The following is a 15,564-nucleotide window of genomic DNA, read 5'->3' on the forward strand; positions in this document are numbered from 1 at the left end:
GCTGAGGCGGGTGGATCACCTGAGATCAGGAGTTCAAGACCAGCCTGGCCAACACAGTGAAACCCCATCTCTACTAAAACTACAAAAAAATTAGTTGGGTATGGTGGTGGGCACCTGTAATCATAGCTATTCAGAAGGCTGAGGCAGGAGAATCACTTGAATCCGGGAGGCAGAGGTTGCAGTGAGCCAAGATCATGACACTGCACACCAGCCTGGTCAACAAGAGCAAAACTCAGTCAAAAAAAAAAAAAAAAAAAAGACGCATGACCACAATACTATTGCTACACTCAAAAAAATTAGTAATTACTACTCAGTATCAGCTACCACCCAGCCCCTGTTATCTATTCACCTACTGAGTCAATACTTTTTCTTTTTGCAGTTGATTTGTTCAGAAACAGGATCCTAATAGGGCCTACACATTGCATGTGGGTTCATTTGTTGAATTACTGATGTAGGGCCTGTTGTTTGTAGACCTTATCTCAGTCAGTTAAGACTTCAGTAAGAGAGTTTAGTTTATTGGCTCAGTTGGCAGAGACCATATGGGGACCCAGACTACGAGGTCCTTCCTCTTTTATGCTTTACCACCTTCCTTCTGCTACTTGAGCAAGCCAGGCCCCTGCTTTCCCTATGTGTACCCCTTTCCCACTATGTCATATCAGTTGCCATTTCCTTTGACCTTTAGAGTGTCTGGCAAATCTAGATCTTTCAAAGAGCCAGTTAGGAGGGAAGGTGGAATCTTGTGCCGAAACTAAGCTTTGGAATAGAATTTCTATAGCCTTGGATAGTGGTTTTTCTCTTTACGTAAAATTTTTCGGCTCCTGAGTCAGAAGCAGGCTCCCTCAGCCGTCTTGATTTTGAATGCTTTGCCACTTCTGAGCAGTTCAGTGCTGTTCTGTTCTATTCACATGGTGATATCAGCTCTTAGCTCATTTTCAGAGCAGAGATGACAGCCATGCCTTGAGCAGGACAGCTCCAGTTTTCTTCTGGCTTAAGTTGTGATTTCATGCTCCTTGCGTTTGGTTTATGACTTGTCACTCATATCCCTTAAAATGTTATCTGTAGACATTTTGAAAGACAAAAATACTTCTAAGTTTACACTAAATGATAGGACTTACAGCAAATAAAAGGGGCGCTTGGTTATCCTGCTGTTTCCCAAATTTTGGAATTGCAGGTGCTTTTTTAGGACAATATACACACCAGGTTTAAATAAAAAGGGATCAAAACAGCGAAACAATGCTCTTTTTTTAAACTTTTCTCTAATCTGAGTAGATTTCAGGTTGTTGTTAACATGTTTTCACATCTCTTGCAAAGCTTTCTTTCTAACAGAATAGCTCTCGGTTCAGAGATCTTGGCTGGCAAGAGAATTTAATAATATTGTTATGTTTTAATTGCATTTTTCAGGTTTTCTTGTGTTTAGACAAAAGAAACTGTTTTCCCATTTATGGTTTTAATAGAAGTGTTTCTTTTAAAATGTATTTATGTAGGCAACCAATAGTTTTAAAAAATATATTAGGTAATAACTGGGACTAATTTGAGCTCTTATTGCATATGATACCCTGCTTTCAGATACATGATATAACTCAACGCCTCCTTCTAATGACATTGTATATCCTCACTTTTAAAAGGAAGAGACTGAGGCACAAAGGGACTACTTTGCTAAGGATACAAATTTAATGAATAATGTTAGGAGTTGAGCTCTTTACCTCCATCTAATACTACCGCCAAGACAGTAAAATTAATATAAATAAATAGTAAGCATAGTGCCAGAGGTACTGAAGTGACTTGAGTGGAAAGTTTCACATTACAGCCTTTATGTCACATACAAATTTTAACTTACAGTTACAAATACAGGATCTGGACTCTTACAGATGCCAGTTTAAATGTATTTGTCATATAGCATGTATGTTTTGGTCAAATAATCTTATCTCTCCAAGCTTGTTCTCTCATTTGTAAAATAGGCATAATAAAATCACAAGACTCGTGTGTGTGTGTGTGTGTGTGTGTGTGTGTGTGTGTGTGTGTGTGTGCTGCTTATGCTGGACTACATATACTTTAAATTTTTAGAATAATTCCTAGTACATGGTAATTAATTACAAATAGCAGCTGGTATTATTAACTAGATGCAGTATTATTTATTGTTAGGGCTTCATACAGACCTGAGTTTCATGACTAGTTTTGCAATATCCTAGTCTATTACCTTGGAGAAGTTACATCTGCAAAATGGGGATAACAACACTTCAAACCACTGTTATGGGTTTGCAATGATATAGTTACAAGTACATCCTCCCTCAATACTTATATGAGCTTTTGTTTGATTTGTGATTATGTTGAACACATAACCACAGCACAAAGTTTTTATGCTAACATTAATTTTTGTACCAGATTACTTTCTTGACCAATATAATGTCTAGCTTGTTTATAATGTAAAATCATTAAGAATTGTATGAGTCCTATCTCCTAAAATTCAGCATACCCTTTACTATTATGCAATAAGTGAGATCAAGTTAAGCAAATGGAAATGCTTACTTAGTTGAAGAGGCCTGTATACAAAATAAATACAAAGTTCAGAAAGCAGGAAAAGTCAAGACTTAAACTACCCTACATGTCTCTGGTAAAAATCCATGCTAAAGACACCCAGAAAAAGTGGGCATGGTGGCTCACGCATGTAATCCCAGCACTTTGGGAGGCTGAGGCAGGAGGATTGCCTGAGGTTGGGAGTTTGAGACCAGCCGGACCAACATGGAAAAACCCTGTTTCTACTGAAAATACAAAATCAGCCAGGCATGGAGGCACGTGCCTGTAATCCCAGCTACTCCGGAGGCTGAGGCAGGAGAATTCCTTGAACCCGGGAGGTAGAGGTTGCAGTGAGCCGAGATCGTGCCATTGCACTCCAGCCTGGGCAACAAGAGCAAAACTCCATCTCAATTTAAAAAAAAAAAAATAGATACACAGAAAAGTGCTAATTACATTTACTTAGTCTATTGTTAATCCTATTATTTTACCTATATGTCGTCTTTTAGTAACAAAATAAAAGACTTATTTACCAGAAACATCCTACAGTAAGTATGTGGGAATGGGAGGACCATGGGGTTAGGCGGCTGGATGAAGGAGTTGTTGCCACAGATATCACAATAATCACCTCTTAGAATGTCTTCATGCATAAGTGCTCTAGTATAAATAATAAAAATTAATAACAACAGTGTGTCATTTTCTTTGACTGATTGTATAAAATTCATGCTCAGCTGTAAGGCTATGTGGCATCCATGCTAAATAGTGCTGAAAGTATCAGAAAATTCTTAGTGTGTTACTTTACACAAAAATTTGCTCTGCACTAGAGTCCCCAAGAACTGGGAAGCAGTAGAAATTAGAGAGGACAAACTCAATGACTTCTTATTTCTGCATCTGCCAAATGGCAATAGTATGTTTTGGTTGCCCTTGAAATTAGTGACCATACAAGGTACAATTAAAAATAGGACATTCTGGCTGGGTGCGGTGGCTCATGCCTGTAATCTCAGCACTTTGGGAGGTTGAGACAGGCAGATCACCTAAGGCCAGGAGTTCAAGGCTGAGGCAGGAAAATCACTTAAACCCAGGAGGCAGAAGTTGCAGTGAGCGGAGATCACATCATTGTACTCCAGCCTGGGTGAAAAGAGCAAGACTCCCTCTAAATAACAATAGTAATAATAGTAATAATAATAATATTCTAGTATTCAAAGGTAGCATTTTGTTTTTCTGCTTAGCTCTTCAAAATATGTGTAAAATGGTGGGAAGCATTTATGATTTTCCTGATGCTCCCCTTCTCTAACTGTCACATTAGGTATTACTGGGTATCATGAGGATCCTCATTATCTTTGCTGTGCTCCCTATGACAACCGTGTTCTTCCTTTGTGGCTGGGAAGGCACAATGAGGATGTGGTGTCACCAAACAAATCAGCCCTAAAGCCAGCCCACAATGGCAATTGTCTTTCTGCTGCATTGTCTTTCGATCTTGTTTTCATGCACATGTTTCTACAGTGACATCAGCGTAGTCAGTGCCGGTACCGCTCCCTGAAAGCACATTACAATGAGGGAGAGTCCCGGCCAAGGCTGAAGTATTGAGCTTCTTTCCAGGCCCAAGCAGTGTCAGACACTAGTATGCTTAGCTCTCAACCAGGAGGCCTGATTACTCCTGATTCTTGATATTGCATCTATCACAGAGGAAAACAGTAAGAGCTGTCCATCTTCCACTGAATTTTTTTATTTTTGAGACAGTTTCACTCTGGTTGCCCAGGCTGGAGTGCAATGGCGCAATCTTGGCTCACCGCAAACTCTGCCTCCTGGGTTCAAGCAATGCTCCTGTCTCAGCCTCCCTAGTAGCTGGAATTACAGGCATGTGTCACCACGCCAGGTTAGTGTTTTTAGTAGAGATGGGGTTTCTCCATGTTGGTCAGGCTGGTCTCAAACTCCTGACCTCAGGTGATCTGCCTGCCTTGACCTCCCAAAATGCTGGGATTACAGGCATGAGCCGCTGCACCCAGTCCCCAATTTTTTTTTAATATTCATTTTTTTTAATGAAAGGCAGATGAGATAACCAAGGAGAAATAATTTTTATATAACTCAGATTTGAGCTCAGGCTCAATTCTGAGAGTTCCAGACATGCCTCATAAGTGTGCAGAGAAATAATGAGCCTAGAAAGTTATTTGCATGAAAGCTGAGGTGTTCCTCTGGTAAGAAATTAACTTGAGTTTCAGAAATAACTGGGTATATGAGATATGACTTGACAGAATTCACTATGCAGGGAAGTCGGGATGGTTTTACCTAAAAATGCGTGCACATATTTTATAAACTTAGCATATAAATTTATAAAATGTGAAAGCTCTAGCAACAGAGGCCAGCAGGTGTTTAGAATTGAGCACTGCAGCTACTGGTAAAATCTACCTCCTCGTTCCACTCCTTGGATGCATGATTATGTCCAAAGGAAAAAAAGTTTTAATTAAAAAAACACAAGGCTTATTTTATTGAGCTCTGTGTCATATCAAGGCACAGCCAATATTACTTTAATGTCATGTGCATGAGGGGCACAGTCAATATTACTTTAATGTCATGTGACATGTGGGGTAGGAAGCCACTTCCTTCATCCTATCATGTTTTACCACACAGTTCATACAGGGAGAGCTTAAGGTGGCCACTAACAGAGAATTGCTTTGCTTGGGAGAGAAGCAAGAGAGACCAAACGCTCCATATAGAGAAGGTGCAGTTGTATCACTGCTGGTGGGACCCAGCAGAGGAGCAGTGGGGCAGCAGCTGTGTGAATCTGTGGAAGCCACATATGTCAGCTGATGGTTTCTACCTGTCCTTCAGTTTTGCTACGTGGCACCATGAGAGCAAAACTGAAGGACAGGTAGAAACCATCATGACACACTACATGGTAATGGATGCATGGGGAGAAACTGCTGTGCCCACAGAAGGATTGTGGAGGGCTGCATGGTCCAATTGAGCATTGAGGGGCACCTAGTGGAATGATGTGGATACCAAGAGAGTAAAGCTCATGGAACTGCCAGAAATACTTGAGAAGACTTTGCCAGAAACCGGAATTTCTGCATGAAAAAGTGGGCCCCAGAGTTAAGTCATCTGTGTGATACCTGTGAGGTAATTCATGAAGTTACTTAAGAGCAATTAATATTTTTATTACTATATCCCTGTAGATTTAGGTAAGTTGAAGCAATCCGAAATTTACTTTTGTCCTGATGTGATATTAGAAATCTTCATGACTTTTTGGATAAAGATATTTCTTTCATTCTTCCATGCATTTATTAGGATACATTTGTAGGGGTGTTAGTTGATAATTCATGTAGGGTTTGACACTTGATTGAATTTTTCTATGTGCAGTCACCCAGCCTCTGCATCAGAATCACTCAATTGCTTATTCCAAATGTGGCCTTATTGGAGACCAGTTGAATCAAAGTGTAAGCTTCCCTTTTTTGCCTTTTTCTCAAAATTTATTGTCAGGAAGACTTTGAGAACCACTGCATTCTCTTCCTTCCTTCCTTCCGTCCTTCCCTCCCTCACTTCCTTCTTTCTTTCTTGACAGAGTCTCACTCTGTCAAGTGCAGTGGCACGATCTTGGCTCACTGCAACCTTGGCCTCTTGGGATCAACCAATTCTCTGGCCTCAGCCTCCTGAAGAGCTGGGACTACAGGCATGTACCACCACACCTGGATAATTTTTGCATTTTTAGTAGAGACAAGGTTTCATCCACATGGGCCAGGCTGATCTCAAACTCCTGACCTCAAGCGATCCAGCTTCCTCAGTCTCTCAAAGTGCTGGGATTACAGGCATGAGCCACCAACCCTGGCCCACTGCTTAATTTTATCAGCAAATATAAGACTAAACCTCTTGTGTAAGAATGGTAGGCAGAGTGTAAGGTGTGTGTTTTTAAAAAAGCGGCAAAGATCTGAAATGTTTTCTGTAGGAAATGGTGTAAGAAATCTTCGTGTATACTTAAAACCTTGCTGTGCAGATTTTGTGCACAGCTGAAACTGTTGACCTTAAATGTATGATGATAACAACCCTTGTGACTTTCTATGGAGGGTCCCTCTGGCTATTAAATATTAATTAAAGGTATGATGTGCTTAACATGTGGCAAAGGTAAGTACTGATATAAAAGAAGATGCAGAAGAGGACACAATAAATCACTGAAGGCCTAATTGTGGAGGGAAACAACACATATGAATAGCATTAACAACATAATGTTAAGTTATTAGATCAACTGTGTGATAGTATAGTGCATAAATTCCCAAATAAGAAACTAATTGGTAAAAGAGGTAGAATTTGACCAGTTCCTTGAAAATATGGTGTTGGGGTCCAACAGGCAGACCCATATCCAATGATGGATGAATAAATTCACTCAGGCACAAATTATCAGTGAAAGAGTGGCTTGGGGTGTCTGTGCCATTCACCAGAAGGAGTTAATGGCCACCAGCCAGCTGGTACTCTCGGCATTTATTTAGTATAGGTTTAATAACAGAGGCTCTGAGCCAACACACTTATGATAATGATTAAAGGCCAGGTTCCGAGGCCTAAAGCAAACACCATTTGCGGTGATAAATCTGGTTGCCCTTTCCCTGAGAGAACCATCTGGTCTACAAAAGATTAAACGTTAGTTTTAGGATGCATGAATCAACAAGTTATTCAGATAAACTCCCCCACATTGCCTAGTTATTTGCTTTTCTTTATCAACTAAAGGTAAAGTGGATTAGGCTGCCTTCAGCTGAAGCTTCCACTGAAACTATGCAAACTTCTCAGTCTTTCAAGGTTTGTGACTATATTCTATAATTTTACAATTTCTCCTACCATCCTTAGTGAACCCCCACATCATGGGCAGGATTTGAAGGGGTGTATCATTTAAATCAAAAGAAGATATCATAATGTGAATACAATTTTTTAAATCTTTTTTTGAAAGGGGGTGTCTTACTCTGTCATGAAGGCTGGAATGCAGTGATGCAATTTCACTTCTGCCTCCTAGGCTCAGGTGATCCTCCTACCTCAGCCTCCTGAGTAGCTAAGACCAGAAGACTAAGCCACTATGCTTGGCTTTTTTTTTTTTTTTTGGTATTTTTTGTAGAGATGAGTTCTTGCTGTTGCCCAGGCTGGTCTCAAACTCCTGAGCTAAAGCTATCCTCCTGCCTCTGCTTCTGCCTCCCAAAGTGCTGAGATTATAAGCATGAGCCACTGCATCCAGCCAATAAAATATTTTTTACTGCTTTGTGTATACAACACCTTATCTACTATAGTGACAAACATACAGGAATGAGATATACTTTCTTGGCCCTCAAAAATCTTAAATCTATTGAATAAAGGCAAGATTGGTAATGGCTGGATCTTGGAGCACTGAAAAGCCCCAAGGAGGGTAAACTTTTGGAGGTTCCTTGGGAAATAACCCTGGGTAATTGAGTAGATGTAACCAAGTCCAGTTTGTTGGATTGCATACAAAAAAACCAAACTTTTACACATATGAGTTCAAGCAAAAAAAAATGGCTTAATTAGCTTTAAGAATTCAATAACAGGGCTATTATTAGGGAGCAGTAACAAAGAAATCCTAACAATTGTGGTTATAAAACTCAAGACACTTATAACTCTTTCTGGTGTAGGTGCCTGTCTTTGGTTTCAATTTTTTAAATGATTTCTAAAGAGTTAAGGTTTGCATTGTGCTTAGCAGCATAAATATGACACATCTGTACATATCTGAATTTTTTTAGATTTTTATACTTATGTCCTCAGGAGCCTTATAGTTTGGGGAAAACTACCACATAAGCCCCACTATACCCATTTAAATGTGGATTGTATAGCAAGGAATCAGTGTATAGAGAGCCGGAGAACCACATTTAAATTTGTCCAACATTTATCCTGAGCTGACATGTTGCAAGTGGCATTTAAGATATTGTAGGTGGCAAATTCAAATATGCAGTATTAACATAAAAACAGATTACTTGAGAAGAATAAGAAACATTACTTTAACAAATAGAACCTAAGAAAACGTAATCAAATGGCACCTTTTGTTGTTGTTGCTGTTTTGAAGGGAAAGCAGTTTTGCTCACTAAATGCTAGCACTTGGGGTAATGGCCAAGCTAATGCCGTCAGTAGACCACTGCAGCATTTTGGGCTGAGTGAAGAAGTTTAAGAAGGAAAAGTATGGAATACATGTGGGAATTGTGCAGGAGGGTACAGGCCTGTGTGTCTTGTCCTAATGGCTATCTTGAGTAATCACCCATCTGGAGGTCCAGTTCATGTCATCCTGACTTCAGCCTGGTAGTGCTGGGCTGTTTGTAACTCACCTTAAGTGGGAGGATTTCAGAGTGTGGTCTCTCTGCCTGGTTTGCTTGAAAATTAACCTCTGGACTTTCTAAGCAAGCACATAATTAGATAAGCAAGCACGGTTCACAGAAGTGCCTGGTGGCAAATGGAGAAACACACAGTTTCAAAGTATATTTCAAGGCTAAAAGCAATAAAGGAAAAAAAAAATTTCTTAAATGCATTTTGAGGCTGGGATACTCAGTTACAGAGTTAGACTTGGAAAACTGTGGAATAGAAGCTCCAAATAAAAAACAGGTCAGAGCCAGAGAAGTGCCTTTAAAAGGATCTTTTGGTTGGAAAGAGGCAAGAGAGGAAAGTGGGGGGGAAATTAGAGCTGTTTCTGCTAAGGAAGGCATCCAGCGAGCCACACAGGGACGCTGGGAACCTGCGAGGGAAGACTGCACTAGGCCAAATGTTGGCTGACTGTTCTGCTTGTAGCTGAGCCTGAGCACCAAGGAGGTTCAAAAGACAGTGTGCAAAGCGAAGAGTGCACAGACCAAAATCAAGCAAAAAAGCCTGGGGGCAGGGAGAGGAGAAAAATGGAAAGGAAAAGAAGGCAACATTGAAAATCCTTTATGAAGGGGCCACATAGGAGACCAACACAGTGCCTGAAGTCTAAAAAGAGCCTGAGCTACACCAATTCACTGCTTCTATGGTTGTTTATCAGATGAAATACTTGAATTGCATTCTCATGTACATGAAAAAGCATTTTAAACACTCTCTGTGCATCAAAATGCTATGAGACATCTGTGAACAACGAGTTATGGAGCGGGAAGAACTACTGATATAAAGAAAAGTCTCAGTATGTATCTCTTGTCCAAGGTCATGTGCCCTTTGATGGGAAGGATACAATCTGATGCACTGTTTAAACTGGTATTTCTCTCTCAATATTTTGAGGGACTCAAACAAATATGCCTTGAAAATTATATGCACTTATTTTGCAGTGCTATAGTATAATAATATATTTCAACTTATGCTATGTTTTTAAATTTTTTCCCATTTAAACTTCTTAACAAAAATTTTATATGCTTCCATGTTTATGTAATATTTGTGATAAGAATGCCTATAAAATATGATATTCAGATTCAACTAACTTGCATTAGGGTGCTCAGTGGGAACCAGTGTGCTACTCATTAACATGTAACACTTATATCATCCTTGTATCGTTGCTGTGAAATATGCTTTAAAAAACGTTTTGACATATAGTAATTATAGATTCACAAGAAGTTGCAAAATATAGTACAGAGAAGTTGAATGTATCCTTTATTCAGATTTCCTCAGTGGTTGTATTTTAGATAACTACGGTAAGATATCAAAACCAGGAAGCTGACACTGATACAGTGTGTATGTCTAGGTCAATGGCATTTTCTCAGGTGTAGATTTATGTAACCTCTACATTCAAGATATAGAACTATTCCATTACTGCAAAGATCTCTTCTGTTCTACCTCACCCCTTCCCCCTCCATCAGTAACTCTTGGCAATCACTAATCTGTCCCACATCTTTACAATCTTGTAATTTCAAGAATATGATATAATATAATCAGAATGCATAATGTTTTGAGACGAGAATATTTTTCTCGGCATCATGCCCTGAGGCCCTTGCAAATTGTCCCATGTATCAATGTTTTGTTTTGTTTTATTACTGAGTAGTATCCTGTGATGTGGCTATTCTATAGTTGTTCAACTGTTTATCTACTGAAGAACATTTTAGTTGTTTCCAGGTTTTGGCTAATTCAAATAAAGAGGCTATGAACATTCGTGTACCATGCTTTGTGATGTAGGCATTCATAAAGACATTTCGGGGCTGAGGCTGAACATTTAAATAAATTCTCTGAAATGCAATGTTACTCAGCCACTGGCTAGGCATCAGAACCCAGATAATTTTATTTTATCTCATGTGCTATCTCCACAATGTCACATTACCTGAGAAAAAACAGTTATGCAGACACAGTAGAAAGGTAGTGAAATATATTTATTTACTTCTTGATAAAATGTTGATTTTCGAATAAGATCTGCTCACTGGTTTGATTGTTTTTAGCCTATTAGGTGCTAAGTTCTGTGCTTATTGTTGAAGCAAAGTGTCTGCCCCACAAAAGATTTTACGAAATACAAAATACCATCTTTATAGCATGTTGGTAGCTTGTGCTATGCTGTTGGTTTAACAGTTTTAAATTTTAGTTGGAAAAATGTTCATTTAGTTAATCTGAATGCTACAATAATATGTAAATGCATAGTCTGAAATTTAAATGTGCTGAAATATTTGGGTTAATAGACTTGGCTTTATCTTAGGAAGACAATTGCTGAGCATGTATGCACAAATACAGTATTTAATTTTGCAAGGTATGCAATTCAGTACTTCTTCCAAATAGAGATGAGGTTCAGATGAATTTTTGTTGTAGCTTATTCACAAATTAATTACTTCTTCGTTTATTTTGTGTTCCTTTCCCCCAATAGCATAAGAAATTAATCAACCGTCCACAGAGTACCAAAAGAATTTCTAAGGATCCTCTAGGTGAGGAATATTTGCTTTGTCATTATTATAGTTCTTCCCCTCCTCGCTTATATGGTATATATGTGTGAATCCTTTTATAAAAAGGAATAGAGAAAGTGACTTTCCAATTAAATAATCATTTAATTTTTTGGCCTAATAAATAGTTATTTCCTGGGAAGTTATACACAAATTAACTAAACTAGCATTTTTTAAGCTACACGTAATTAAAGTTGAGTTGAAATCTAAAGGAAATGCGAATGTTACTGAGTTTTATTTTATTTATATGACTAGCAATTGCTTAGTTTATTAAATAGATGACTATACTTTGAGCTGAAATGTTGACTCTTAAGTCGTAAATCTTAAAGTGTAGTCAACTCAAATCAACATGTGAAGTCCATCAATTTGAAATTGAGGTATGTATTGGCATGAAACCACAAGACACATTTAATATTTGGTTGTCATGACACATAATTGAATAACATAATGCTACAGGTTTCAGGGTATAATCGGAAACTTTTATTCTATTTTAGCCTTTGAAAAATTTTATGTTGTGATGTTAGCAGCTACTAATGTGATAATTTATTGGTCTTCAAAAGACATCAACAAGGATGTTCTTACCAGTGCATCAGGCCCACTATGGATGATACAGAATTCCAATCAGGGGTTGCCCTTATGGATTAATACAGAAAATGTTCAGGTCTTACTAAACTCCATTAGGCATAGCATAGAATAAACTCCACATTATAAACCCTCAGGGATAAATAAACTCTGTTTAAAAAAAAGAGCAGATGATATAGAATACAACAACAGCAATAGATGAAAGCTTTGCAAGTTTAATAATGCTGTTAACCTTTGAAGAATTTGATGTCCAAATAGAAGCATAATCACTGCTATCATCAATAGTCACTGGAGAAAACAAAGAGTAGAAGGATCCTTCTTATGGGTACTAGGAAGTTCTCATTTATTACACAGGTTGGGAGATATTTGCTCTCACACGAATCCTCCCACGTGACCAATGCCACAAATCCTCCCACATGACCAATCAGAACTGCTGTAGAAGGGATGCTGGTAGATGAGGTTAGACATTTTGAGTGGGAGAAAACTCTGAAAAGTTTGAAATGCCAAGTAAAGAAGTTTAGACACTAGGAAGACCCTACAATAAATTTGTTAACAGGTGATTGACAAGATCAGATTAGACTTTTAAGTGATCCAAAACTGACAGCAGGGATACAAGTTAGAACCCTGGTTCCTGCAATAGTTAAGGAAGAAGCTAGGTAGGACATGGTTAAGACTGAGTCAGCGGGCAGGCAGGGTGGCTCACACCTGTAATCCCAGCACTTGGGAGGCTGAGGAGGGTCGATCATGAGGTCAAGAGACCATCCTGGCCAACATGGTGAATCCCCATCTCTACTAAAAATACAGAAAAATTATCTGGGCTTGGTGGCATGTGCCTATAACCCCAGCTACTCAGGAGCCTGAGGCAGGAGAAGCAACAGAGCAAGACTCCCTCTCAGAAAAAAAAAAGAAAGAAAAGAAAAAGAAGAAGAAGATTGAGTCAGCAAGGTAGGAAAATAGAGCAAATATTTGAGATGCTTAAAATTAGGAACATCAGGACTTGAGTGCAGGGGATAAGAAATAGGCTGTGAACAACATCACATGTCTCAGCTTGCTCAGCTGAGTGGTCTCACTAACTAAGAAAGTGAATAAAGTAAAGGAAGATTGAGTAGTGAGAAGGAAAGTCTATCACTGGTTATCTTGATTTTAGAAATATGACATTTGTATTGGCTGTAGTGTACATTGATAGAGATAATTAGAAGATGAATATTCTGAGTGCTATTCCAGGATTTAAGAGAGCAATGCCAAAAGATAAAGATTGGGTAGATCTAGGATATTTCACATAGGTAATGGTGACGGTAACGTCAGTAAGAGTTGATGCATTCATTGAGGGGAGAGGACAGAAACAGAAGAGGCCTGAGATAGGATGTAGTAATGTGGCAGTGTTAGGAGGAAGAGGGTTAGCAGAGGGAAAAGAATACGGGAAGGAAGACAGCTGGCAAAGGGCAAGAGAGGAAGGAGAAGAACCAGGCCAGGCCAGGAGAGGAGTAAAATGCTCCATGGAAGTCAGAGAAGACGCAGGCCAGGACCCAGTGCAGTGAGTAATAATTAGGAAGCCTCTCACAAGATTGGAAAGAAAGGCTTCGATAGAATTTTGAAGAAGGGCACACAACCCTAAAGCAAAGGTTTAAGTAGTGAGTCCATAGTGAGGAACTTAAGACCTCAAGTTTACATTAGACATTAAAAGAATATGTGGTAAAAAGAAGGAAAGAAATAGCACAATTGCTTGACGGCAGTAGCAAGGAAAGAGGAGGCCTGAGAGTGTTTGTAAGAAGCAAGAAAGGAGCCTTGGTGAGGAGATTAAGGGACAGGTGTGAAGGGAAAATACTTGATGAAAAACGGTGGGAGGGATGGAATCCAGCAAACACAGAGGAGTGAGATTTTGTAAGAAAGTCATTTTGAAATGATAACAAAGGAGAACGCAGGTCAAACGGCTTTGGGTAAAGTAGGAGAAGCAGACAGTTGCTGAGTGAAACAGAATGAGAGTGAGACTGGGGCTAAAGAATGGGAGAAAAGATTTATGCAATTGTTATGAAAATATTTATATTGAGTTTAGAAAATTTATTTTTAACAGATTTTCAAGCGACTAAGGGCTCAAATGGTTTAAATAGCTTACAGTTTGTTGATCACATTCAACGTATTTCATAACCTCAGGCAGCCCAGGTAATTGAATGCAATCTGAATAATACAAGATTCAGACTGACAAATTGAGAACAATGAAAACTGAAAAAGACAATAGGATTTTAAGGTGGACGCAAGACCATCGTTGATGTACATAGTTGATCACTAGGAGCAGTGCAGATACACAGATATGGGAGATCCTGCAGAGGTGATTGAATGACTGGGGGGCACCAAGGAATCATTATCTTAGTGATGGCGGCAAAGAGCATATTGAGCAGAAGCAAAGGAATAGAGACCATGGAATAAGTTTAGGAGGTAGAATTCAGCAGTAATATTAAGGGATCGAAGCCCTGGAGGTAGAATAACTCTGGTTGAGTATGAAACATGAAGAAGATTGACCATGAAAGTCAGTTTCTAGTTTGGAGTCATGAGACATGTCATTGGATTTGACGAGATTAAAGAGCCATATTATCTGGGTTAGAGGTGTGAATGATTATCAGCAGGGCTGCTGATGAAGTTGCCTGCAGAGGGTTGCTGATGATGTGGATGGGAAGAGAAAAGCCTGCCCAGATGGCATGGACTTCAAAATGAACACATTGCATGGAGGTAGCAGAACACTGGGTTGAAAGTGACGATGGAGAACAAGGAAGTGCCGGCCCCTTTTCCTCATTTTCACAGAAAGGTGACTTTATGTTGTAAAATCAGAGTGCAATTTACAGGAGTGGGTAGGAGGAAGAAACAGATGAGTAACGGAAGGCAGATAGAATGCTTGGTTAACACCAGACCAGGGAAAGTGGTGCAGAGGGGAGCATGAGAGTGGGAGAAAGTGGCTATGATGCAGGAGAGGGCTGGAAGGTGAAAGGAGAGATAGTAGGGCACAGAGGTTTTATTCAGAGTTATGGATCGAAATTACATATCAGTGACAACCATAACAACAGGTCAACAGGAGTCAACAGGGAATGCCCAGTGGAAAGTGTTGGTGTAAAAGATCTTCCACAGAATTGTTTTTGGGTGGTGGATCGTGGCGTGTGTGTGTTTGTGTGAGTGTGTGCATAGTTAGGGATGTATGTGAGAATTAACTAGCTACTGGTATTATTTATGCATCAGGTTAGTACTAATAAGGAGAAATAGGTTTTGAACCTAAAAAGACCCTTTAAAATCAGTGCTACTCTGCCGGGAGTGGTGACTCACGTCTGTAATCCCAGCACTTTGGGAGGCCAAAGCAGGCGGATCATGGGGTTAAGAAATCAAGACCATCCTGGTTAACATGGTGACATCTCATCTCTACTAAAAATACAAAAATAATTAACTGTGCATGGTGGTGCACACCTGTAATCCCAGCTACTCAGGAGGCTGAGGCATGAGAATTGCTTTAACTAAGGAGGCAGAGGTTGCAGTGAGCTGAGATTGCACCATTGCACTCCAGCCTGGGCAACAGAGCAAGACTCAGTCTCAAAACACACACACACACACACACACACACACACACACACACACACACACA

General features: G+C 39.4%; 1 protein-coding gene across 1 annotated transcript in view; it reads left to right on the forward strand.

Moving 5' to 3' along the window:
• Window positions 1–15,564, forward strand: part of DTHD1 (death domain containing 1) — a 65,350-nt gene that overhangs the window by 47,117 nt on the left and 2,669 nt on the right. Inside the window, exon 9 of the mRNA XM_032273762.1 lies at window positions 11,288–11,345. Coding sequence (XP_032129653.1) covers window positions 11,288–11,345 — 58 coding nt within the window. The remainder of the gene's footprint in view (window positions 1–11,287; window positions 11,346–15,564) is intronic.

The sequence above is a fragment of the Sapajus apella genome, unplaced genomic scaffold (genome assembly GCF_009761245.1).
Source record: "Sapajus apella isolate SASKATOON/1434 unplaced genomic scaffold, GSC_monkey_1.0 scaffold5, whole genome shotgun sequence".
NCBI classification, from domain to species: domain Eukaryota; kingdom Metazoa; phylum Chordata; class Mammalia; order Primates; family Cebidae; genus Sapajus; species Sapajus apella.